Here is a 26155-nt window from a genome sequence, read left to right as displayed (position 1 = left end):
AGATTGGTGCTGCTGCGTGAGGAAGAGCAGCTCTCTCTTGCCACACCACCCTGCCTGATCTCTGACACTGGTGATCTGCTTATTGATCATTGCTGGGAGATCCAGCTTTACAGACATCTGCAGGGATACAGCAGAAAGGGAGGCAACAGGAAAAGTGCAACCTGGAGCTATGGGGCCTTGGCAGCTAAAGAGCAACTGCCTCCCCTCAAAGCAGCTCCTGTGATAGCAGTCACAAAAGTCTGTATTCACCTGAATTAGTACAAGATCCAACAACAGTTTTGGTGTATTAGACATGTGTTTGTTATGTTCTATAGAGAAATAAAATGACATTTAAATTGTCTCTAATAATACAAGTGCACCATGAAACTAATGTAATCCCTTATGCTAAAATAAGCAACAAAGATTGTGATGATATTTTTGCTTTAAGAAATACTATTTTTTTTTTTAACTTATGCTTCTCATTAACACAAAGTAATGGGTAACCACAGATCTAATTGTCAGGCTCAATTTATGCCTAATGACATGTGAAATCTGCTCCTTAACTTGAAGAGAAATGTGGGCTTCTGGGTGTTTCCTTCTGTTTGTTTCTTAAACATGTGCAGCAGTCCTGCCTCCTAAAGATTTATTTTTTAAAAGGCTGTTAGTGTGCCTTTAATACTGGGGGATCCTACTCTTCCTAATCATTAGATTGGAAAGCCTATGTGTTACACAAACATTTGTTAAAATATCCATATTCCAAATCTGTTTCAAGACATACCTTATAAATAATTCAGATGATCTTAGATCCTGAAAGTTACCAGGGATTAGTCTAATATTTTCCAGCCAAATCCCAGAGTTTTAGGTACTGAACTGAACATGGTGTACCTGAAAGCTAAGAACAAATTGGAAAAGTGTAAATGTTAGAGGAGGTATGACCCAGAATCCAAAACTTCAAAAATCCAAAACTTTTTCCTGAATCATTCTGTGAGACTTGAAACCTACACAAACACCATTTCCTCCTCAGGCAGGAAGAATTTGAAATCTGGAAGGCTGAAAAATAACTTTCCCAAAACCCTTTCTCTCACACCTCTGCTGCCACGTTAGACTCTAGAAAAAGTAAAGGAGTGTGTGAAGGCCTGGATGTGAGCACCTGACAGTGCCATGCTCCTGGGTGACCTGCCACTCCAGTGGCAGTAGTCACCTCACTGGTGACTACTGCAGCAGCCTGAGACCCAGCAGCTGCAGAAGGAAACATGGAAACAACCTCACTGAATTCTTTGCTACAGCACCACACCTGCACTCCCTCTGGATCAATAAGCCCTGGGTGCAGAATAGCTTTGTCTTACCTGCTCCTTCCTTCCCTCTTTCTTTTTGTGCTTTTCAAATAGCACAAGGAAGCAGATGGTCTACCCCTGGCTTTGCACCTCACAATTTTGCCCAAACAGATCTGAGCCTTTAAGAATTATTTGCAAGTTATAATGAAGCTAGACATGGCTATCTACTGGCCAGAGTCCTTGACAGGACATATACACAATTTCAAACTTTGTCTGTGGTGTAAATGACCAGACAGAGAGAAAGCCTTCCACAGGCTTTCTGCTCTAGGAGTCCTTTCTGATTCCTTCTTTTGGAGTAAACTCTTTTCACTGTTCATGCTTCTTGCTCCTGTCTATTTCCCTTTCCCTGGATGTTACCACATGGGATAAGCAATGCATGCTGAGTACTGCTCAGATACAGCCCAGTGATCTGCCAGCAAATTCTTTCTGTGGGTGTTTGAATTCCCCAAGTGTAACTTACAGATTTAATTTAGTCCCATTATATCACTGAAACAGAATTCTGCACTTTCGTTTTTCTCTGTCCTGGGATATCTTATGTTTCCTTACGCTATTCCCAAAAGCAGCTGCACAGGACATCATGTTTTGTGATGGTTTTATTTTTGGCTGGCTCATAATTAACTGTTAGCTGGTGAGTTAAAGTATTATTCCACATCCCTTGCCTAACACTACAGGCTGAATGCTCAGTGCTTTACAACTTCTTTCTTTTATTATTATTTAAGATATTGCGATATTCTGACTTAGAAAATTACTTTATTTGACTATATTACATGTTACCACTGAGGACTCTTCAGGCTTCTCACAGTACCTGCTGTTGCCAAGCTGATAAATATGAAACATTGCCTGTTGATAACCTGCAAGGAATATTATTTTCCTCAAGTGGAACAAGCTCTCCAGTTGTGACGTATTAGAGGGATCTTGACGCCAACTGCCACCCATTAACATGCTAATTAACAGCAAAGAGGCAGAGCCAAAACCACAAACCTAAAAATTCATCAAAGATTGAAGGAAACCGTGGTTTTACCACAGCGGTGTTGTACCTGCTATACCAGCAGGTCCTGCTCAGGCTCAGTACATTCATCCTCAGAGCAGAGGTGAGGACCTGCAGGACAAGTTACCATTTCACAGTATTTTCATCCAAAAGATTTAACCAGTCCTCATGATCTTTGCTTTCCCAGCTCCTGCCTTCCCATGGTAATGGAGAAAATAGAAAATACAAAATGTTCACAAATTACACTTAGTGCCTTAGAAGAAGCATATTACTCAGAGGTGATCTGTACATTAGTCATTAGAGCAAACAACTTCAGCACTTGCTTTCCCAACTGTAGCTCAAATTGTTATTATTTTTTAAATACACATGTATTGCATGAATACATAATCTATTTCTTGGAGTTACCTTTTAATTGTGGAGAGATTCTGAATTTGTTGTCTTCATCATGAATAAATCCCTGTATTTCACTTGCAATTTCTGGCATTTCATGCTGTAGGAAACATTCAGACACAATCTCATGTGACACTAAAGTCACTGTACCATGTCTCTCAATATCATTAAAATAAGGAATCATCTCTGCTTTAAAATGCAAAGAAAAATTTCACAGCTGCATTATTTTCTCCTCTGGAGAAAAAAATTTTGGGATCTTTTTAAAAAAGAACAGAATGAAAACCAACATTGAACTGAGAGGACTGAAGAATTTCCTTTACCTTTTAAAAAACCAAATGCACAAATACTGATTCTTCAGTTACTTTGCCTCACTTCTTTGAAGCTAAAACATCTCTTTAGAAAAACCAGGAACTGAAGGGAGCAGCCAGTCTATAAAGCTCAGATGGGGTGACAAATTAAGTTTCAAAACTTTGCAAACAACTTGCTCTGAGACAATTTTCCCACAGCTGAATCTCTGCCTTGTTTGTTCTGATTTCTCACAGGTAGTTATGGCATTGGCAGTTTGAAATAACTTGCTGATATTCATCATGTTGTTTTATTTCCTCTCCTATAGTTGGTTTGTGCTGGTTTGACATTTTGATTCAGCACTGTAAAAAAAGCAGATCCCGTTTACTGAAATTTCTGCAGTTGACTCAAAAATAGCAATTCAATTTCTCAGTACCTTCATTAAAGGAAACATACTTAACCTTACATTTGTTTGCAGAAACAAGTAGTCATTCATCAGGAACAAAAGGAGCATCCCACTCTCCCTGGAATAAGTCACAACTTTGGTCAGGGATGGATCCAGCCTGAGGCTTGGTTCCCAGAAGGCTTTTCTGCTTTGGAGTACAGTCTCATAAAAGCCATTGCAGAGCCACTTCAGTACTCTGAAGTGTTGACCTTGCATAACACCTGGAGGTTTTCCACCTCATGCTGTGCAAGAGAAGAGGGAGAGCAGAGGCAGCAATAATGGCAAAGGACCAGGTGAATGAAAGGTGCTATCTGTGAAATCCAGATTATCATAGTAAACATGAGAATTGACAACATAAAATATTCATAAGACAGCTGGATAATGGCTCATTCTCTATTTCTGGGGACAAACCCTGGCTCTTGCTTCTACCCACCCTTTTGGAACAGATACAGATTTTGCCTGGATGAGGGCTCAGGAGGCTCAAGATGCTGCCCCACTAAGCCCATGCCTCTCTGCAGAAGGTCCTCCACAGCCAACCAAACCTTGAACAACCCATTTTCCCTCAAAACCTCTAGGTCACGCTGCATGATTCAGCTGGCAAAATGCTCATCACTGCTGATGGAGGAAAGAAAATAATCATGGTCCTTAATACCCTCTTGCCACCCGTTTTTTTTTAAGCTGTGGGAAAGGGAAGCTGTGGTTTCGTAAGATACTCTTCAGCTTTAGTATGCCGAAATATCAGATGCAAAGAAGGTGCTTATATGCATCTCTTTGAACTTATGCTGTTTCCACTAATCAATTTCACCACTCTGTTTTGCTGCTGCCATCAAAATGTACTCTCAGTATATGAAGCAAGGCTCTTCAACAGTTTTTCTGAAGGATGCGGGCTGGAAAAAGCAGAGGAATAATGGATGTGACTAAAAGGATGTTTTCAAGTAGCTGGTTTATAATACATGTGAAATCTAAATTTCAGTATATTGGTCACAGACTTAGGAATTTCAGAGATGCCTGGGTAGGTTCTTCCCATACAAAGCTATCTTATACACACTCTGCACACAAATCTGAAACACTCATGTCTACCTGTGTACCACACTCAGGAACTACAGAATGTCAGGAAAGGGATGCTAAGTGCAATAATCTTGCTGAGCACTAGAAACCAGCACCTGTTCCAAAGCTCCTGAAATAAATGGTGTTGGGAACTTGGAGAGATCCTGATAGTGGTTGTTCAGATGAGGTCCTCAACTTTTTCAATTTCTCTCTGCAGCAGAGATCTCTTTTTCTGAACCAGACATACCTTCAAATGGCTCAGAACCAATTCTCCAAAAGCCAGCCATTGTAGAATTCTCTCATCCTCTGCTTTTAATACAGTATTATTAAAATAATAATAGTAATTGGGGGGATCTCTACCCCACTATTCAGTAATGGTTAAAATATGTACTTTTTTCTTAAATTCCCAAACTTCCAAACAAATTACTATGAAAAGTACAAGATAATTTAAAATATATTGGACAGATTTTTAAATTCCTCACTTAACATTAAAAGACAGGATTCCTGTGAGCTTCAGACTAACAGAACAGAGCTTTAAAACTTCTCATTTTTATTCCTAGGTAGTAGCTGAATCTTTATGCTCTTCCTCAATTTTCCAAAAACTTGAAGGATGTAACAGTTGTGAGGATCTCTAGAATTTGTCTTGATAGGAAAATAATTAAAACAGCTATTATTTTCATTCAGTAAAACTGTGACTTTTCTTTGGTCTTTCTTCCTTAATTTAAAAATAGCAAAAGATAAAGCCTTCAGAAATTATACTTAAGTGATTAATTATGAAAATCATTACATACTTGACTGATTGTGTGGCAGCATTGATGAGGTATTTTCTACTGAGACTCAAAGTCAGATTAAGTAACACAAGTAAACTGAATTAATACTGCAGTATCTAGAGAATGGTAGGGATGACAAAAGTAGATTACTTTGCCATGAGCTGCCACTTCTGGCAGTGTGACTCCAGAGGAAGAAGCAGCCAGGCCCAGAACAGCCAGTGGGAATCAGCCAGCCTGGTGCCACTGACATCCATCAGGGGCTGCTGCTCCTGCTGCTCTGCTGGTATCTGTGTGTGCACAGACACAAACACACTTTCTACATCCACAATCTGACAGGCCGATTTCACACAACTTTTATTTTGGCCCTATGATTAGAAAAACTCAACTTAGAAAAACACTAAAAAATGTTCACAGCAACGCCTGTGAGTTTCAATAGTTTCTGTACAGTTGATGGCACAACAGCCCTGAATTTGCTTTATGTGCTAATTTAATCAATTTAGGCTTAAAATGTTCCCAGGGCAAAAATTAGGGCTATGTCTAACAAGTACATTAAGGCTTATTATGGCTATTAAGCATAGGGAGTCACCCTTGTTGTGACTGCACATTACATTTGAAAGCTGTTCTGGGCACTGTGCTGATTCTCTAATCAAACCTGCGTGGGAGGTACTTTTTGGTGACATTTAGAAACCTTCAATTACAAACCAGCTAGCTAAAAGGGCAAAGAAATGGGTTTTCCTAAACACAGTGACAGAAAACAAAAACAGACATTGGACATAGGCAAAGAACTGGACCTTCTTTTTGCATTCTGTTTTTTACTTTTAATTCTGTTACTTTGGTGTCTTAAGAGATTCAAAATGAATAAATAGCCCAGTATCTGAGGGGAAAATAACCTTGTTATTTGAGGAATCAAAGATTTTGAAATTGCCCAAGAGACGGAAATCAAAGATATTTTGATCTTGCAACATTCAAAATATCGGGTATATCTTGTTATTTTTAAGTATCTTTGGAATTTAAAAATTAAAGAAGTGCTGACTCAAATTTGTATGAAGTTAAAATAACTTAAATCTTTTTTTTTTCTTTTCATCTTCCATAAATCTTTTATTGGTGGCTCAAAATGAAGCATATGCTTCCAGAACATTTATCTCATGGCTGGCATCCTCCAAGGAAACCAGATGGCAAAACTCATAAATTCTTTCCCTTCTGCTCTTTGACAGTCCCAATCAAGAAAATTATGAGGCCAGAAGATCAGGTTTATGTTCTGTTGTTATAAAAACATTTTCTTTATGCATCCAGTGTGGTTTCAATTCTCTCCAAGTCCATGGTGGCAAATAGTTTAATGAGTTATTATATACAGACATACAGCTATTGGAAGAACATACAACACATTCTCTACTTCAATAGGAGGCACTGGTCGATTATTTCACACAAGAGCAGATGAGACAGAAGCACTTTGGGGTTTTGATGCACAGTACCAGACAGCTACAGAATTTAAATTTCAAGCACTATAACACAAAAAGATGTGACTCCCAGCAGTAGACAAGGATTTTGTCTTAACAAGTTGAAGTATAACCACAGACAAAACTGACATGTTAGGTAAATGTTTTAGGCTTCATCTGCAAATGGAAGGTAAAATCTGTCTACTGCCTTAATATCAACAGCATGGTTAAATAGTTTTGAAATTCTTTTGATCACTCACCTTAAAGAACCCTCACAAGATGAAAAGAAATCATTATGATTAATGTTCATGATTTCAAGACTGAAAGCTTGAAAGAATTGACAACTCAAATATGACAGTTAAGACTGTGTTGGCTGTTCCTGAGACTTCTGGGGAAATAAAATGTGCAATTAGAGCTCTTTGATTACCTGAAGGAAGTTCAACACTTCACAAATTAGTGCTCCAAACTGAAATACTACTGGAAAATTTTAGTTTGCTTCCTAAGAAATATTCCAACATGTTTTGATGAAGAATCTGCAAAACAATTTTGGATGTTTATTTCAATTAATTTCAGTGTATACCAATCCCAGTGAAAACAGCTGTTAAAATCTAAATTTCCCTAAAAAAGTAAATTCTTTATTAACTCCACCTTTTGTTAAAAAAATTTCCCATGAAAATAATTTCAAGATTCAAAAGAATCTTCTGAGAAAACAGAAGTGGGGAGAATGATAAATTAAGAAAAATACAACACAAATGCCAGATTTTATTGAGGTACTGCATTCACATTTGTTTGTGCATTGAACAGTCAGTCACATTTGGCAAAAGACAACCATGTTCAAGACATGAAGACACCACACTGAGATGGCACACGGGGAAAGCTTAAAATAAAGCTGGGTCAACATGGTGTGCCAAATTCTGCTCTGCTTGACAACTGTGTTATCTCACTGGATTTGCACAGGATAGAGACAACAACTTGCATGAAAATGACTGACAGCAGTAGCTGATATGCAAATCAAAACACACAACTTCTCAGTACAGCAACTGTACACAAACATCCTAGCACAGCTTCAGATTGGCCTCTGGTTATCGATAGTGGTTGTAAGAGCCAGGAAACACCTCTGGAAGAGTGAATTGGGTTCTCGTGGCTTACAGTCGCAGTCTGTCCTTGTGGCTTAGGAAATCTCTTGAAGTCACTTGGCTTTGCCAACAGCTTGTTTTGGTGGGGCTTTTGTGGAGGATGCAGCTCTGTATCTGCAAAATAACAATAACAGTTACTGTTAGACTGAACAGGGGAAGACTTTTTCCTACAACAAAATCCAGAAGAAACCACACAGCTCAATCTATTTCACCAGCATTACTTCTTTCCAAGTATCTCATTATATTCTCAGCCTCTATCATGTGAAGAACTGCACCCCTAAAGGGAATTACTACAGCTATGAAACACCAAGTGCCTCCTCTGGAGGTGTTTGTGGATGGGTAGCTTTGCTGCTGCTTCCCTACTGGGCAAGTGAGGACTTCCCCTTGCACGTGATAAAGGCCCCCACAGTGGTGCTGAAACTGAAAAAAAGAAGGTTTTGTAGACAAAGACAGTCATCCATACAACATTTCTATGCAGTGCCCCTTGGAGAATGTACCACTAGTATCTACATCAAACCATGCATTTAATTTCTTTTTAATGATAGACATGATAGACATATTCACAGTGTGTGCCTTTAACCCTGAAAGGCACCAAAATATATTCCAAATTACACTTGAGGAATTTCTATACAAATAAATTGCTCTACTGCTCATTAAAGCATATTGATTCTGAGGTAAAACACAACAGCTGTTGGTACAGATGGGTTTAGAAGCAAATGCTTGTCTGGATATGCAAAAAAATGGACATGAACTGAAGTCTGGCTGGACAATTTCAACTAACTCAGCTACTGACAGAAGTTCTGAAGCATGAAATCTTGGACTCAAAGCAGATGGCAACTAGCAGCAAGAGCATCCTAACCAGCAAAGAACATCACTTCAGTACTGGTTCACTGAATGATGCTCATCTGAGATACCACTGATACTTTTTGTAGATTCTAGATTATTTTCTATTGAAGATTCTGAGGATGGTTACACATTCCTGATGAACTTAAATGAAAACCTGAGACATACATGTAAACTTAGATTTGTACCATTCCCCAGCACTGCCATCTGGCTGACAGCAGCGTGCCCTGGCAGCTGAGGAGGCAAACCCCACCCTGAGGCATGCCAACCACCAATAAACAACCAGCCCTTCAGAGGAAATGATTATCCTGCTGTATTGAACCTTGGTGCAGCCTCACTGTGAATGCAGGTGTGGTTCTGGGCTCCACAATTTAAGAAGGATGTTAAGGTACTCAAAAGCATCCAGAAGAGACCAACAAATATGGAGAAAGGGCTGGAAAGGCAGGTGAAAGGAGTGTCCCATGAGCAGTGCCTAAGGACTTTGGGCTTGCCTAGCTCAGGGACAAGGAGGCTCAGGGGTGACCTCAATGCTCTGTCCATCTTCCTGAGGAGGGGAATGTGGAGAGAATGGTGGTCCTGGCACAGCTTTCCCAGAGAAGCTGTGGATGCCCCATGCCTGGAAGTGTCCAAGGCCAAGTGGGATGGAGCTCTGACCAGATCAACCTGGTCTACTGGAAGGTGTCCTTGCCCAAGACAGCAGAATTGGAACTAGATGATCCTGAAGGTCCTTCCAACCCAAACCATGTTGTGATTTTCTGATCTCTTTTCCCTGGTATCCAGTGAAAGGGTGCATGGGGATGGTTCAGATACATCAGGGGAGGTTTAGACTGGACATTAGGAAGCATTTCTTTCTCATTTAGTCAGCTTCTTTAGTTATACTTGTGGATTTGGTTTCTCCTGTTTAACTACAGTACTTTAATTTTCATTGCATTTCCCTTTTTTTTATTTTTTTCTTTTTTTTTTTTTTTTAAATTTCAGAACATTTCTTGAGGGCACTGAGATAATTCTGAAAGGTAGTTTCAGCCTCAGAGTCTTGCAACCCTTCTCAGGGTGGTGTCATTCAAAAATTTTATTCATGTGTTCTTCAGTCCTTCAGCCAAGCTCTTACTACTTATCTTGGATAATGTACCAGACACTTCCCAAGACATCCTTCTTCCCTCCAAAAATGCGCTTGAGAATGAGTCACTGAAAATTTCTCTTTGACTGCATTTTCGTAATGATCTGTAATCACAACCACTTGTTCCCACTTATCTGATAGGCAAAATTACCTTGACAAAGAGAAAAATTAGACTGATCTGTTTTCACAAAATGTGTGTCAGATTTTTCTTGTGCACAGCTCAACTATTTAATAATTTAATGTATTATCATTCTAAATTAGAAGCAATGCCTTCATCTGCCTAGTTCCTCTCCATTCCCTTTGTAAAGCTAAGAGCTGTGTTTGCCCTTTTGCTGGAAAAGAGCAGGCAAACAAGTTTGAATTGTATGCTGAACTACACCAGGCACAAGGTAAAGACGCTAATTAAAACTCAGTGAATTTGGCAGACGAAATATGCCTGCTAAAGGAAATCTAATTGGCACCTGTAGCTTTCTCCCAGCAGTAGAAATTTGTAGCCACTGATGGACTCTGGCTTAATACTGCACTGTGAAATGGCTCCCCATGACAGGTGTGGGTATGAAATCTGCAATAAGCACAGGTGAAAAGCAGGGGACAAAAACCACTGAGGACCTGGAATTTCTATCAACACTTAGCCATATTATGTGTTGAAGTTCAAAAAAGATCCTTTCCTCCTTTTCCATTCTGAATCAGGAAGCAAAAAGGCTTACAGGCTGAGGACATAGTTTTCCTGGATTTAGCTCCAAACGAGGTCACAAGTATTTTAAGTCCTCACTACAACACCAGCCTCATTTTGGTAACAAAAAAAGTTGGATAATGCATCCACCAAAAGGCTTCCAGATTTTTCAGTCTTTATATAATGCATGTATTCAATCCCTACCCAAGTCCTTTGCAGCTGCCTCTCAAGTCTCTCCCTGTAAGCAACAGTGGGTTAGCAGGCACCCTATAAACATCAGCCTGTCTACCACAACAGAAAGGCAGGCAAACAGAAGCATGAGGAAACAGGAGGCTCATGGCCTTCAGAAAGCAATGCCACATTCACAGAGCTCAGCTCATCTGAGTACTTGGTGCCTGCCTCAGATATTTTTGGATTTTCTCACTACAGACGGCTTTCTGACTGCAGGATCCATTTTAGTCTTTCCATGGCATTTTTCTCCCACAAGCCATTTCATTTGCAACAGCAGAAAAAAAAATGTGTGGAGGTGGTTAGGAGTTTTGAAATTAGTTTTGTTACACTTCAGTATTTTTATAAGAATGAGGAGCCAAAATCAACTTGTTATGCTGCTAAAGAGCTCTAAGAAAGATACATTTGCACTTGGGATGCACAGTGTGGCTCTTTTTAAGGGTACAAGAGAAAACACATGAAAAACAGGGAACTCTTGACTCATTTACTTTCCTGCTCATCTGAAAACAACTGCTGAGCAAACAGGACCACTTATTTCTCTTGTGACAGACATTGCTGATCTGCAGCTATTCTCACATTCTGTGGCTGTTCAGCCATGAGCTTTCAACCCCCTGCAGAAAGAAAAATGCATGTTTCATGCCATCCTGAAGTCCTTTGCATTATTCATAAAGTCCTCTTAAGTCTGAAGCACAACTCATCTGTTGTACTGGGGTACATTTTAAACACAATTCTGCATGTTCTATGCCATAGGCTGTTTGACCTTTACACATGATTCCAGCAGAAAAAACTTTCTTGCAAGATAACCCTCTCCAGTTCTGTGGCAGAATTTACCTGGCACTAATTCCTGCATCCCCAGGAAGCAATGGAAGACTAAACTGCCCACCAGAAACTTCACTGCTTTCACCCTTTGTCACACGCAGGAGTCTTTCTGAAAATTCATCACTAAAGAAATTTTTTTGAATAAGTTACAGTGCTCTGCCTCCTCAGTAAGCTATGGTGCACCCAGGACAGCTCAGGAAAAGGACAATAACAACATAAGGGGAATATAATCTTGTCTGGCACATAACCATGATGGAGTATTCATGTGCCAGCAAATCTAGGAGGGATTTGTCTGGGGAAGGACTCTGTCCAAGTCTCTGCAGATACATCCCTGTGCAAGGACAGGATCAGAGCAGTGTATAAATAAATTAGAGACAGTTTGCTAGTGCTTTTCAAAAATTTCAAAACCCCCATAAAGAATAATTTTATAAAATCTATGCAAAACAGAGTAGAGTATACAAATACAACACAGCAAGATGAAAATAAATGTTCTCATGGTACCTCTTCATAACGTTGATAGAATCCATTCAGTGCCTCTGTCTTTAACATACTGAACTCCCTCTGGCCTCACTGTCTGTAAAACAAAGGCATTTTTAGAAGAATTAACAGCATTATTCTTCCAGCAGTTGCAAGCAGTAATACACAGATATACCCGCTGCACTAGAAAAACCACAGTTCCTGGAATCTTTTACAATTTTTATAGGATGAGACAGATCAAATCTATTCCACTTTGCATTCCTGGGCCTCGGGGAGGCTGCAATTACTAACTTACTTGTGTTAAAAAGGAATAAACATCAAAGTGAAGAGCAGTTTAAGGCAGCAGCACTGTGGTATAAGCTGAGCTTGTAGCAGGAAATCAGAAAGTCTCCTGAAAGAAATCGCATTAGAAATTTCCCATATTCGAGAAAATTGACCAGAAATCTCAAACTTTCATCCCTCTCCAAACATAATCAATCACTGTTGCTTTCAGTGCACCTTCACCCAGTGACCCCAAAGCTCTGATTTTGTGTGTGGAGGCTCACAATATTTCTTTGCAAGTCTTACCCATGTTTTATTGAAAGATTAAAGTGATGACAGGAGCACATAAAACTATTTTTAGTTAATCATTTTACCAATTTCTTACAAAATCTTTAGTTCTGGCATCTCCCATTTTTTGAGGGTTTGGCTTTGAAGCTTAGTAGCATTAGAATATTGTTGTTCAGAGCACAACTTCATAGGTTAATGTAAGCAATGGGCTAAAATTCTACCAGCTGATACAGACACCTTCTTGGAGCAGAAGGGCAGGAATCTTTTGATTCAGTGCAGATAAATTGAGTTTACCCAGCTGATCAGAGTAACTAAAGCAAAGGCAGCCTGCAGTGGATCACTGCAGGAAGGGAGGAGACACTCTGCCAGTTTCCACTGATCCCTGCTGGCAGCTGAGAAAACAAACCTCTAGAATAAGACTTTCCTAAATGCACTTTCAACTTTATTTATTTTCTTTCTTACCTGATATTCGTTCTTTCATTCCCTTCCCACTTTCCTCCTTCTGTTTCCAATCCTTATTTTCTGCTACTATGCTTCCCATGATGGTCACCATATCCATGAATAACAAGTCATATTTGGAGTCTCTCCTCTCTCTTTTCTGCCCTAAATCCCAACCCTGTACGTGATTCCCCTTTAGCTAGGCTCCCTCTCCATCTCTCTCCCCAAGCACCAGGCTTCAGCTCCCCAACCCACCCACAGCCACTGCTCCACTTCCTTGCCCCTCCATCCCCTCCATCTCTGCTGCCTCCCTGCCCTGTTCCTCTCAACTCCATCAGTCCCATCCCTCTTCCAAAAACTCCCAGGAGTATTCAGCTCCTTGCAGTTTTCTCCTTTATCTGCCAGTTCCAAAGCCTCTCCCTGCTTTATCCTGTCATCTAATTCTCCTTATGGAGCTCATCAATCTTCCTCCCCAGTCTCCCTGTATTTCCCATTACCCTTTAGTTCAACATTGTCTTTGACCTCATTTTTCACTTTCCCAAGTGTGGGGCCAACACAAAGAGACAGAAAAGATAAACTTAACTGGGCAGGGTACTTTTCTCCATGCCAATGTGTGGGGAAGGATTGAAAAACATGTTCCCTATTATCCAAAACAGGACAAAAAGTTGACAATGTTAATATTTTAATTTAATAAGAAACTGAAGCAAAGCAGATTGAGAAAGGGGAATTATTTGTTATTGAAAAGTTTTGAAAGATGCATTTTATTTTACTTTGTCTGAGTTGAAAAAAAATGCAGTTTGGTTTCAAAAACAGGATTTGATAGTTTAGCATTTAAAAACATCTGTACAATAGTATTTAAGCTAAGATCTTGGTTGAAAACAACAGAGTTATTTCAACTGGGGAAAAAACAAACCCAAAAAGAAGAAAAAATAATTCTTATCAGTTACAGAGAAAGGCACTTTATTTTTTAAGGCTCCAGCAGCTATGGGTATATTTGCAGCAAAAAACCTGACTCCTAATGAGCTGCAAAAATCTCACTGCTACAAGAAAGTCTGGGAAATTTAAAAGCTAAGGAGTCCAATAAAGACATTTCAAGATTTAATATTTCTAGTGATGTACCCTTCCACTAAATTTGAATTCCCAGCTTTAATTTTCTTAATTTCCTTAAAAAAAAATAATTTTTTTTAAACAGTTGAGCCCATTTGGCTGATTTTTCCCCATACAGAAATCTGAGGTAGATGACTGGCAAAGATAAAAGTAGCCTAACTGGGGAAAATGTAAAGCCAGCTACAAGAACACCACACAGTTGAAATTACTTCTAAACTTAGAAGACAAAATTATGAATATACACTCCAAAAGCCAAGCAGTGTATCTGAATTCAGACAGCAGCTATCTGCTTTCACAACCAATAGTCAGATAATTGTACTGAGCCAAGAAGGACAATGTGTGAGAGTTTCGTGCTTCTTCATCAAAATACCTGAATATTTCATATATTTGAATCACTCCCCATGAGGAATCTCTAATTAAGGAGAGAAATAGGGACAGGAAAGTCATCTGGCTATTTTTCAAGCTGTGTTTTTCCTTATTATGAAATGAAACCATGAACTTTTGCATATTATGATGTCACTGCTTTGCAAGAACAAGGAATTAATAACTTCTATTAAAGCCCATTTTCCCCAGCACTTATGATTAATTTACAAGACCACAATTTTTTCACACTCCAACCTGAAGGTCCCTGCTGTCTGACTCTGAATGCATTACAGAGGTCTTCCTGTGCTAAGTTTTAAGGGAAAAGTATTAGTTACCATCTTAAAATGTAATTTGCTATTCGTGCTTTGCAGTGGTACGGAACACTTCATCTCCAGACCTGGCAGAAATACTGGAATACAGAAATACAGAAAACATGTTTAAAAACTGTCTAGGTCACCAGGGTGGAGAGGCTCTCTCCAACTTCTATATCTCTGATGTTAAAGCCCATTCTCAGGGACCAGCAGAGATGATCACTTCTCTTCCATCAGCTGCCTGGTCAAGGCAAGTGTACGTGCACCTTTCCCAGAGTCAAGATGTGCCTCTGGATTTCCCCTTTTCTGCTTGCTTACCACTCCTATCCTGACAACTAGGCAATATTTACTCAGTCCTCCTTATTTCTTGCACTGTGAGGATGTTCCAGCATTATTCACTCAGCCTTAACAAAACACTTAAAATCCTGTGACTTCCTAGCTCCCCATATTTTGAAGGGGATAAACCTTTTGCACAAAGAGAAGTTTTTTTGCTAGAAGAACAAAGCACATGACCAAATTCCCTTTCACCTTGAATAAATAAATCATGTTTGCATATTTAGGACATGGATTTCTTTAAGGCCTTTTTTTTTACCACTGTTACATGTCTCCAGCCTTCAAATAGGAGAAACAAAAACATCTATAATGAGCTAAATGAAAAATACTTTCTCTTGGAAAGAGTTTAACAAACAACTGAAATGCAGGATCTCCATTTGTATGTGTTTGCCTGCACATATTGTCTTGCATATTATGGATCAACTTTGCACTCTACAAATAGAAATGTCTAACTCTGGTAACATTTAAGTACTTCTTCCTTGTCTACACCAGTGGCTGAGCTCATTTTTCCTGAAATTCAATGCTCAGATTAAAATGTAAATTTTTGCTAGGGTTAAAACATCCCTAGCTAACTCAAGAAACCAATCTGTAACACTCAGTGCTGATGCTATGGAAGATCTGTGCTGATGCTGTGAAAGACCATTTGTTTAAGGCTAAACAGAGGCAAATTCCAGTTGATATGCCTTTTGTAGAATCAGAAACTTTATAATAAAGGGCTTCATATTCAGTTTATTGTTAGATTTATCATTGATCTTGTAATTATTTCTGTAAAAATTCAACCACCCCACTTCTGTATTTAGGAGATTTTGGATAAGCCCCCAGAACAATGACCAGCCTCTGCCATTATGTGAGGTAGGAAAGGCATAAAATAACCAACTGTATGTTTAATGAGATACAAAACTCCAACTGAGCTGATGTATTATGGGTGAAATTGAATATAAAAAAAAATACTACTTTCAAAAATGAGTGCTCTCTGAGTGCTCCAGAGATGCAGATGCTGCACAACAACTAAAGTGTGACACAGCCTTCATCTTAAGGCAAAATTATGATAGTTCAGAAAAAGCTGTGTTGAACTAATTTCATATTTAAAATTCACAGTCCTCAGGTCTGCAGTTCTCTGAAGCATCTAAAAACCGTTTTAATTTTTAAATTTGTTTTTATTGCTTATGTATGGTTATCCTGCACTCCCAGAAGAACTGAAAGATGAGGAGAGAGGCTGTTTTTATTTTCCCCAGGGCTGCAAGCAGCTAACCAGCCATCTCATCAAACACTCAGCCCTTGCATTACTTCCATGCAAAAGAAACCCAAATATGACAAAGCCAAGTACTCAAGCTTGTCAGCGAAGTCCTAAAACATTTCCAAAGATCTTTCAACCTTGGCAAAGCAACTGGCTTTCAATTTCCAGCAACCCACCTCACCAACAGCCAAAGCTATGAGAATGTGGATGTGAAATAATTGTCATTCAAAGCAGCCAAAGAAGTAGAATAAAAGCAAAAAGGCACTCAAAACCATGTTTAAATACAAAGGAATTTGTCGAAGCAAAGCTCCAAACCACAAAGGAGATAGCTGGGAAAAGCAAAGGTCCCTCAGCTTCCCGGCTTCATAAGGTTTGGAATTGTAACTTGGAATGCCTGCATGAATGCTGGGTTATCAGTGGGATGCTATTCTCCTCCTGATAAGAAGAGAGGAACAACCCTTGCTACACAAGCAGGATGTGGGTTTGCAGCAGGGTTCAAGTCCGTACAGAAAGATGGAATTGCTTGGCAGCAGTGATGCAGTAGCACCTGCCTCCTTCCCAGCTCCCCACGTGCCAAAAATGTCTGGCACAAAAATAAAAGGTATGAGAAATATAGCACTGCTGTCCTGGCAGTGGATTAAGAGCTGGTGCCATAGCAGGAAAACCTGAGGGAAGAAGTTAAACAGCAACATGTTCAAAAATAAACGTCAGTTTATAATTAAAACACAACCATCTTGTAGGAGAGCACGAGAGCATTTCGTTCATCCCACCCAAGAGTTTATTTAGGCAGTACTAGCTAGCAGGTCTTAATTCCACTCTCTCTCCAGGACAAGTGTGAAGTTTTCAATTTGCAGATTAGTAGCAGTTTGCTGAATGTGTGACTTCAGAAGCTTGCTCACCTCATACAAAGGGAGGGTTTTCAGTTCTGACAGCTCTATGAACCACTTTTAAACCAAAGCCTGCACCTCTGGAGGACAAATTTAGACATAGGAAGCTTGATATGAAATGGACTGTGTCCACATAAGGAGGAGGAGGCTTACTGCTCTATAATAGGCTATAATTACAGTAACTCATTGGTCATTTACTGCCATGCAGGTACAGAAGCATTTTAAAATAACAAGTAAAGAGAAAATTTGAGCTGATGGGACTTTTTTCCAAGAATTATTCCCCTTTTCCAACTTGCTGGACTTCCAATGCCTAAATAAGTACAACATTCCTTTTATTTTCTACAACTCTACTGGTTGAACTGCTGAAGCAGTTAATTTAAGTATTTAGGAAGTCCAAGACAAAGGGGGAAACTTATTGCACCCCATCTTGCCAAGGAGACTTGCAGTCAGATTTCACAAATGTAGTCAACTGGAGCGGCAGCAGCAATTTTTCCATGTGAGTGGGTTAGTGCTGACTACATGCACTGTTCCTGCAGGCATCTGCCAACACAGTCTGGGTACAAAGGCAGGGACTACTGCTACTGAAACAAAGAGTTTAGACTTCAAAGTCTGGATCCTACATTGGGAAGAAAGGGAAAAAAAGAATGACCTCTCTCTCTCTGACACAAGAAAATACACTTAAAATCTCTTCTGAGATTTTTATTCTTAGAATGAATCACTACTATATGTTTATGTACTCTTGACAGGAAATCCAGAGCAACTAAGTCAGTAAGTCTCTTCCTGGTAAAGAGGATAATCTATCCTCACTCAGTATTGCAAATGTTTACATTCTTCCTACTACTAAATAAATATAGTGAGCTCGTGTTAAGTGTTTTGAGTTTGGCACAGATTTCACAAAGCAGGCAAAACAGCAGTACAGCTTGATTATATCTTGACATTCCCATCAAAAAGAAAACACACACTGTTAGATTCCTCCACATCCATTCAAAGACAGAGTAAGGCTTTTCCTCTGCAGGTGATAATGCACATCAATAACAACTGGTCTTACCTGCCGTCTGTAAGCTCAGACCAGTATCCAGTTTGCTGCGTGGCTTGGTGCTGATAAACAAATAACAGAGAACACACACAGTGATGATAAAAGCAAAGAGGACCACTGCTGCTATTGACAGGCCCACGAGTGCTCCAACACTAAGAGAGAAAAACAAAAAAATTAAGTGTACAGACAGCCTGGGGTACCCATTAAAACAATGGTCAAGATGATGTCTGGAGTTTACTTGTACTCAGGCACGGGAGTAACTGTATTCTACTGTAAAGAAAAGTTGAGAGCTCAATACTTCAATTGCATAAATAGCAGTTATTTCACTGCCCTCAGAAGGGTCAATGTCATTACACAGCAGTTGAACTACTGGCCCTCAGTGACATTTCATGCATATTACTCCTGAGTCTGACTTAAAGTGTATTTATGAAAATCAGAAATAACTTTATGCAGTAACTGATATCAGTGAGATCAAAAAGTTCTTCAGTGCACACACAGAAAAGGATTCTAGGGCTCTAGACAGCCCAAACAACATGACTGTTAAAGCAGTATTTTTAGTCAGAAATGCCATTTCTGTAGTATAAAAAAACATGCAATTCATGCTATTCAATTCTGTTAGCAGCTCTGCAGAGCAGGGTGGAGCACTGTTATCACTGTTGTGCCTTTACATTAATGAAATAAAACTCCAGTCAAAACTGGAGAAATTCTCCCATGATCTTTGTCACAGTAAAAGGAAAACTAAAGCTGAATTAGTTTACTCAAAATATCAAAACCATCAAAGAAGCAGGAATGAATTACTCTGGAGCCTGAACATACAGTACTATACGTAGATTTTATCAAGGTGCTATCCTGCAGGATAAAAACTACTTTATACATCTCCCATATGCATACAGTGAGACCATATATGTATATACAGAAACCTCTCCTGATTTCCAGCCCTTATTTTCAAGTCCTTTCCTAATATAAAATTCTCATGATGAAATAAAAAGACCCAATATAATACAGTCTAGCTATCATTTCCTACACTCTCCTGGGCCATTTGATGCCTTCTGTGTTCCAGTCCTTTATTCTACAGTACATGACAAAGATCCTGACTTCTGGTGAAATTAAACAGCAGCTTTTTGGTTACAGATGAGGAGTCTGAGGACTGAGAATCCTTATATTAGTACTCTGGTATATTTACAATTTTGACAGATGTCAAAAGGACAGAAGAGAGATGAATGTCTTGAATTCTACAAGCTCCATCCTCTAGTCATAAAAATGCCTTTATATATCACTGCCATCAGGGAGAAGTCAACTCTACTGTGGCCTTGCAGGAAGATGAGAAGAATTGTGCCTTGGGATGTTTTTATGAATTTTACATTCAAGATACTGCAAAGCTTCTCTACAAGCTCTCACAGCACTAGCACACAGATATGTCCACAGGAGAAACTCTTAAAATCAGCAGGATGAGAAGAGCAGATATTGCTATGACTTTCACATGCGGTTTTCATTAATTACTGGTCAGATTCAGTAATGAAGTTTGGGCAACATCTAGCTCTGTGCACAGCTAAAATAATTTGTTATCAGCAAAATGGTTCTGGACAGAATAGCTTTACCCTTCTGAAGATTTTTCATGGTATTTATCATCTGCATTAAATAGGATATCCTTATGTATTTGTGCATATATGCACAAATTAAGCAAATTTTTCCTTATTATTTTTGTCTCAAACAAAACTTGCAGGCAAGCAATATTCTGCTTACTATGGAATCTGAATATGACCTACACTCAGAGATCTCACCTGGGTTCTGGCCTTATTTTTGCATTTTTACTTGGAACACCTTGACCCAAATAGACAAAATAGGAGAAATACACATTACAAAAGACTGAATAGCCATAGAACCATGTGATAGATACAAACAAGGCTTTTCAGAAATAGTTATTTGTCCTTTTTTGACAGTACAAGCCTTATTGTAAGATTCCATTTAAATTCCAGTCTGCAGTGCAGGACTAAGGAGGTTGCTCATTATTATCCAAACATTAAGCAGAGTCAGCTGCCCTAAAGCCAAACAGATCAAGTACATATTAATGATTATACATTTTCCTATTCAGACATCTGCTACTTCTCGGTTGTAGCTCTCCTCCATGCAGTTGTAGAAGATGACATGAACAATACAGTTGTGTATTACATAGCACAATGCATCTTTAGTATCACTATACAACTTCTGTAAGATATTTTGGGAGTTACAAAGGCAAAGCCAAGAAAAACATGAGGAACTCTCCAGGTCAAAGACTCATCATAGGTTATATGCTACAAGAAATGTTTGTCATGCTTCAGCAGCAACATGAGAAGATCTCACCCATATCACAAAAACAAATAGAAACTCTGATTCTACTTCCTGAATGAATCAGGAATCAGGACAATTTGTACTTACTCTTTTTAAACACACAATGTTTCGATACCAGATTGTTCTCAAACTGCTGAAGCCGTCAACCCACAGAAAAGGTATAATTAAGTTCTATAAGATTAATTTTGGTTAAGATTTGGGGATGGAGGGCTGTTTCTCAATTTATCTAACTCAGAGAAATTTAATATGTCTTCCACAGCTCTGAATACTGATGTTTCTTAACCAGAACACAATCTTTTCCTTCTTTTTTTTACTAGCTAAAGCTGGTATCAGAAACAAAATACCAAATAACTATGGTCACTGACCACTTTAACAATTACACTCTGAAAATAAAGTCAATCTTACACCATGTCCTCTAGATTCTACAGCAATTTCCATGGTGCTGCATATCTGCTTTAAAAAGCCCTTGCTAAAAGCATTTTGCCACCTTCCATTCTTTATATTAAACACTGTCTGAAGGCCATCCAGCTGTCACATGGTAACAGTCTACAGGTCTCAGGGTGTGTCTTTGAGATCAGTCTTCTGTCAGCAGAGACACTAAAAAAGCAAACTAAAAAGTCCCTCTTGCCCACAGCTGTGGCCTCATTAGTGACCAAAACCTCCTGCATTAACAACCCACTCAACCCCCTGACATGGGCAATGTTAAGTTTGGTAGGAGATCCAAACAGAACTCTCCCAAGTAATTTTCCACATAAAGATAGAGCCATACCACACATTTCCCTGCTGTTACACTGAGTGCCACATCCAGGCCTGCAGCACAGACAAAGGCTTCACTCAGCAGAGAGGCTCTGCTCTGCCAGCAGCCTCCCCAGGGCTTCCCAGGCTGTGTCCAGAGAGCTGCTGGGTGGGTCCATCAACTTGACTGTTAGTGGATGCTCAGCATCACACACCTACAGTTCTTTTTAGTTCATAAAATAAGGCCATCCACACTCTCAAAAGCCAGGGAAAATTTAAATATTGGCTAAGCAGAGGCAGCATTGCCCACTGATAGACTAAAAGGAAGCTCATGAGTCACCCGGATCCGAGTAAATCAAATGTTCCCAATGCCATTGTTGCAGTGACGTGTTGTTCATAGTATTTGCAAAGCACACAGATAAATATTCTCAAGAGACTGGAAGAATGGGCATAGGGAAACAAAAGACTTGCTATTTTGGAAAGCCAAAACAGATGCCTGGAGGTCATTACAGCCAAGCAAAGCTTGGCCTCAGTATTAGGCCACCATGGCTCCATGGGTATTAATTAAGAAGGCATTTTGAGTAAAATCTATACATGGCTTGACAGAATTTTAATCAAATATGTATTATTGCATGCAACTTAAGAGACACTGCTTTGGAATGGATATTAGAAATCTATTTGATACTGAAAGAGGCCATTATAAAAAAAACTTCACAGAAGAGTGACAAAAATAAACAAAAATTTTTAGAACAAAGACAAACAAAAAGGCTTACTGAACATAACTGCTGCAGTTCAGTACAAATACCACATGTTCAGCATTTCTCCCCTTCCACTCAGCTTGGGAGGTAAAGCAGATGTGATAACTGCATGTGAATGCACAGCACACTGCTCTGGAGGCTGAGCTGCTCAGTGTTTGGCTCATTGGTGTTTTATAGCTCCTCTGTTTTCTGGATTCAAAAGCTGAATAACCTTCTGATGAATTCTACCTTTTCTTAATGTTGCCTTCCCTGCTCCATGGGCTCCTCCACAGCAGGAAAAACACAAGTGAAATGTGCAACACTTCACTGAAATTCTATCTGGTGTGCCATCAAATGGAAGTAATCCCTGAGATATCACCAACCACTTGTGGTGCAGTCAGTCACTGCTTTCAAATATCTGGGGGCAGTCAAACAAATGAAGATTTAGGAAAAGAACCTCAAAGTTCTGGAGTATAGCAAAACCTAAAACAGTTCCCCCATCAGAGCCTCTGAGTCCTTTCCCTTCCATTTCCAGACTTACCTTGGCCGGTTTGCCTAACTCTTGTTTACCTTTAAATCTTAAGGGTCTTGAGTCTTAAAAGTATGTCCTCAAAGGCTGAAAGAAGCATTTTAAGGATTATTTCATCATATGGCTGTTACCAACCAGTATCAGCAACAGTCTAGTGATCACCAAAACATTCTAAGAATCCAGAAAATGTTATTTTTATGTTTTCCTTAAACTCCTAATTGAACTGTCACATGAAAATGTACACAGTTTTCAAAATTATGTAATATTCTAATGTTTCCAGTGTGTTAATAACTAAAAATTATTCAATTTGTTACTGAAAACACTCATAGGAAATGGTTCAATTCTAACCACTCAGTAACTTTGCTTAGAGAAGTCAGTTGTATTTATTCATCTATTTTCTACAATGAATATAGTCATTTATGGCAGAAGTTAAGCACAACCAAAACTCCATAAATGGCAATTTCCACGAGTCCTTTTAGCAGCTTAGGGCTATGTAGAAAGAAGAAAAAAATTCCTTAATTTTCAAAGTTTGGGCCCAAATTTTTGACTTAGGTGAAGGCTACACAGTCACTTCTTAGACTCTACATAATCTTCTTAAAGGAAGAGCTTTCAAAGAGGCATTTCATTAAAGCCTCTCCTGGGATTCAGTTCTTGGAGGTAGTTTTTGAAAAGATCAAGCTTTAAGAGTCTTCACTATGACATCCAGATGAGATGTTGTGATGCAATGTTAACTTATTCCTTCAGTTCTTCTACCATCTTGAGAAGATGGAATCACAAGGTTCTTCAATCTTGTGATTGAAACAGTCAAAGGCTATGCAAAAATATAACATTTTAACATAAAAATCTCCTCAAAAGTATGAGTATTTGCTAGCAGAAGTGTAAAAAAGGACACTTGGAGATGTCTTCTCACAACAGAGAGGCCAAGTAATTGTGTGTCAGTCACAGTGGTGGATGGCTGGGAGATCCCCACAATCAATCCACTCTTTGCACCAGAAAAAGTAGATTTTAAGTAATAATACTTTAAGTATTAGAGTACATAAATTAAAATAGTAAATCCACAGTACTGGATAGCATTAACTCACAAGCCCTGAGGGGAATTCACTTGTGGAACTGCAGAGCTGCTGGCCAAGGTGCTGAGGGTGTCTGGTTGCACAGTGCTGAATCTGAGCCTGGCTATGACACCCAAGCTCACCCTCCCCAGATATGAGGGACAGGTCTTTTGATGGTAAAACCTCTACCCCCAACCACCTTGTTACCATGCTCTACCCACAGGGAGCTGCTGGCACTTGCAGCTTCCTGACATAAAATCTTTAATGAAAGGATCAGCATTAGGATGAGGAGAAAACACTGCCTTGCTAACCTGCTGGAGTTTATGAAGGCATAATAGTTTATATTAGTTTATAATAGGCATATATATATAGTTTATAATAGGCAGATGGATAGAGGAACCCAGCAGAAAGAGTAAGATGTCTCGAGAAGCCCTTGGACAAAGCCCTGCCCTGGAAGTGAGGTCAAGAAGACTGAACTTACACAGGATTAGGGAAAGATTTTGCTACAAATTTAAGGCTGCTTAAAAGCATAAGGAGCAAAGTGCAAGGCTTAAGTGGTCTCTTTTCAGTGTAAAGAAAGGTCACCAAGACTGATTTTTATTCATATCTTCATTTGTGACCTGGTGAAGAAGGAAATCTGAGTTTCTGATGACCTTAAGCCCCAACAAGCAATCAAATGCTGAGGGCAAAGAACACTACAAGGCTTGCAGAAAACTGAGTGAACAGACAAAAGTGATGTACATAAGTTTCAGTGTACGTAATGTAATGTATAAAGAATAAAACCAAGCCTACATAGCAATAAACTTAGAACAGGCAGCTCAGAAAGCTTAAGAGTCTTCAGTGACAGCTCACTGAAATAATGGAGTCTATGTGAACTGGCAAAGACATCAACAACACACTGGCCACCAACAGAATGGATTTTGAGAGTGAGACTGGAGACAACATTTGGCCACTCTGTAGAACCTTGCCACACCCACTCTTTGGGCATGCAGCTCCAGATTATGCACCTCCAAGACGAGCCCTGTAGAGTGAAAAACAGTATGGATGAGATGCAACCAAAACGATCAGCACGACATAGCATCTACCTCAGCGATAATCCAAAAGCTGTTCAGTTTGGAAAGGTGAAAGCTGAAAATAGATGCACGAAATGCTCAAAACGTTTTAAACACTGTGCATAAACTGACCCTGCAATTGCTGTTCACCAAATCTTGCAATCCTAATACTAGAGGGCACTCAGGAAAAGTAGTAGGGATAAAACAGATAAAAGGATCTATCTTCAAACAGCAGGTAGTAACTGCTGCGGCCAGGGCTCTAGAAGCAGACGGTAGAAGGAAGCCCAGAAGGGGATTTGACAAAATCAAGGATAATAGCAAGTCCGTAAGAAACATAGTGGAAGCCCCATGCAGAGGTGTACTAACATCCTGACACGGCCAGTGTGGATGCTGTGGAGCCCGAAGGGAATCAAGCACAGAAAGCATCCGGGCTGGCTGAGTGCAGCTCTCCCTGCCGCTGCTGGAGATCCAGCCAGAGCCACGCGGATCCCTGCACTATCCCGGGAGAGCACCGGGCTCATTATCTGCCCCTTCCAACTGGAAAGTTACGTAGTGCTTTATTTTACATGTAAAAGTAGCTCAAGTAACTGGGAACTTCATGGCACGCAGCACCTTACGTGCTCAGGCCCCGAGACAGCCGCTCCCCTCACGCCCAAAGGGCGGGAGACGCTCCGGATGCTCTGCCAGAGGCACCGAGCATTTTTCCAGCGCTTCCTTATCAAGACCACGAGTTATTTCCTTCAAAAACTACCCTGGCACGAGAAAGTGTCTCTCTGGACTGAAGATGCAGCTCTATCGCTACTCTCGGTGGGACAAAGGCAGCCTGAAAGTGCCCGGCTACAAGTACCTCACAGACACGCACCCGAGCCGAGCTCGGGCGAACACGGCTCTCCCGCCCGGAGCCTCTACCCCAGCAGGCACCGCCGCTCCCCTACCTGAGCCACCACATATAGCTGTGCTCGTAGGGGAAGAAGCTGTGGGGATCATCGCAGCAGTACTTGACGTCCTGGAAGCCGCAGCAGAACACGGCGCGGGCGTCGCCGCCCGCCCGCGGGCAGCTGAACCCGCTCACCAGCACCTTGTCGGCGTTGAGGTAACTGCTGCACTCGGCGCTCATGGCGCGGCCGCCCGCCCGCTGCCCGCCCGACGCCTCGGCTCGGCGGCACCCGGGCGGGAGGGGAGGCGAGGCGAGGCGAGGCGGCTGTGGCGGGCGGAGCCGGGCGGGCAGGGGGCTGCGCTGGCGGCGGGGACCGCCGCGCCCACTGGCCCCGGGGCCGCCACGGGGCGGGGAGTGGCGGGAGAAGCCCGCGCCCTCAGGGCAGGCAGGGAGGGCGGGAGAGCGCCCTGAGGGGCCGGCCCGCTCCGGGCTGCGATTTCAAAGGTTGGGGCACGGCTGGCCCTCAGCCTGGGTCCCATGTCGAGGAGAGCTTCCAGGGGTCCGTCCTTACCCATCACTTGGGTGGGGTCTCAGGACAGGCAAAACAGGGAGAGCATGGG

The 26155-nt window shown here is 40.5% G+C and overlaps 1 protein-coding gene across 2 annotated transcripts; it reads right to left on the bottom strand.

Moving 5' to 3' along the window:
- Positions 1–6485: 6485 nt before the first annotated feature.
- SHISAL2A (shisa like 2A) lies at positions 6486–25852 on the bottom strand. 2 transcript variants are annotated; one of them, XR_004498561.1, is made up of 5 exons: positions 25594–25852; positions 18241–18380; positions 11992–12064; positions 11160–11282; positions 6486–7924 (listed from the first exon to the last, which is right to left on the bottom strand). XR_004498561.1 is itself a non-coding variant. In XM_015636757.2 (4 exons), exons 1-3 carry the CDS (start codon positions 25773–25775, stop codon positions 12033–12035), a joined length of 354 nt encoding a protein of 117 aa, XP_015492243.1. In that variant the 5' UTR covers positions 25776–25852; the 3' UTR covers positions 6486–7924; positions 11992–12032. The 2 variants fall into 2 exon arrangements, 1 of the variants encoding a protein (XP_015492243.1); XM_015636757.2 differs by lacking the exon at positions 11160–11282.
- Between the last annotated feature and the right edge of the window lie 303 nt (positions 25853–26155).

Source organism: Parus major, chromosome 8 (assembly GCF_001522545.3).
Source record: "Parus major isolate Abel chromosome 8, Parus_major1.1, whole genome shotgun sequence".
In the NCBI taxonomy this organism is placed as follows: domain Eukaryota; kingdom Metazoa; phylum Chordata; class Aves; order Passeriformes; family Paridae; genus Parus; species Parus major.
Note: the sequence above shows the minus strand (reverse complement) of the source record. Positions and strands in the feature narration are given on the sequence as shown.

Bases quoted from the DNA above. Each gene is read 5' to 3' on its own strand.
- SHISAL2A (XM_015636757.2), bottom strand. From the start codon at position 25,775: ATGAGCGCCGAGTGCAGCAGTTACCTCAACGCCGACAAGGTGCTGGTG. The intron at 18,381-25,593 runs GTAGGGGAGCGG...TTTCTCTCTTAG, and splicing joins AGCTATATGTGGTGGCTCAG to TGTTGGAGCACTCGTGGGCC. The intron at 12,065-18,240 runs GTAAGACCAGTT...TTTGTTTTACAG, and splicing joins TCTGAGCTTACAGACGGCAG to ACAGTGAGGCCAGAGGGAGT.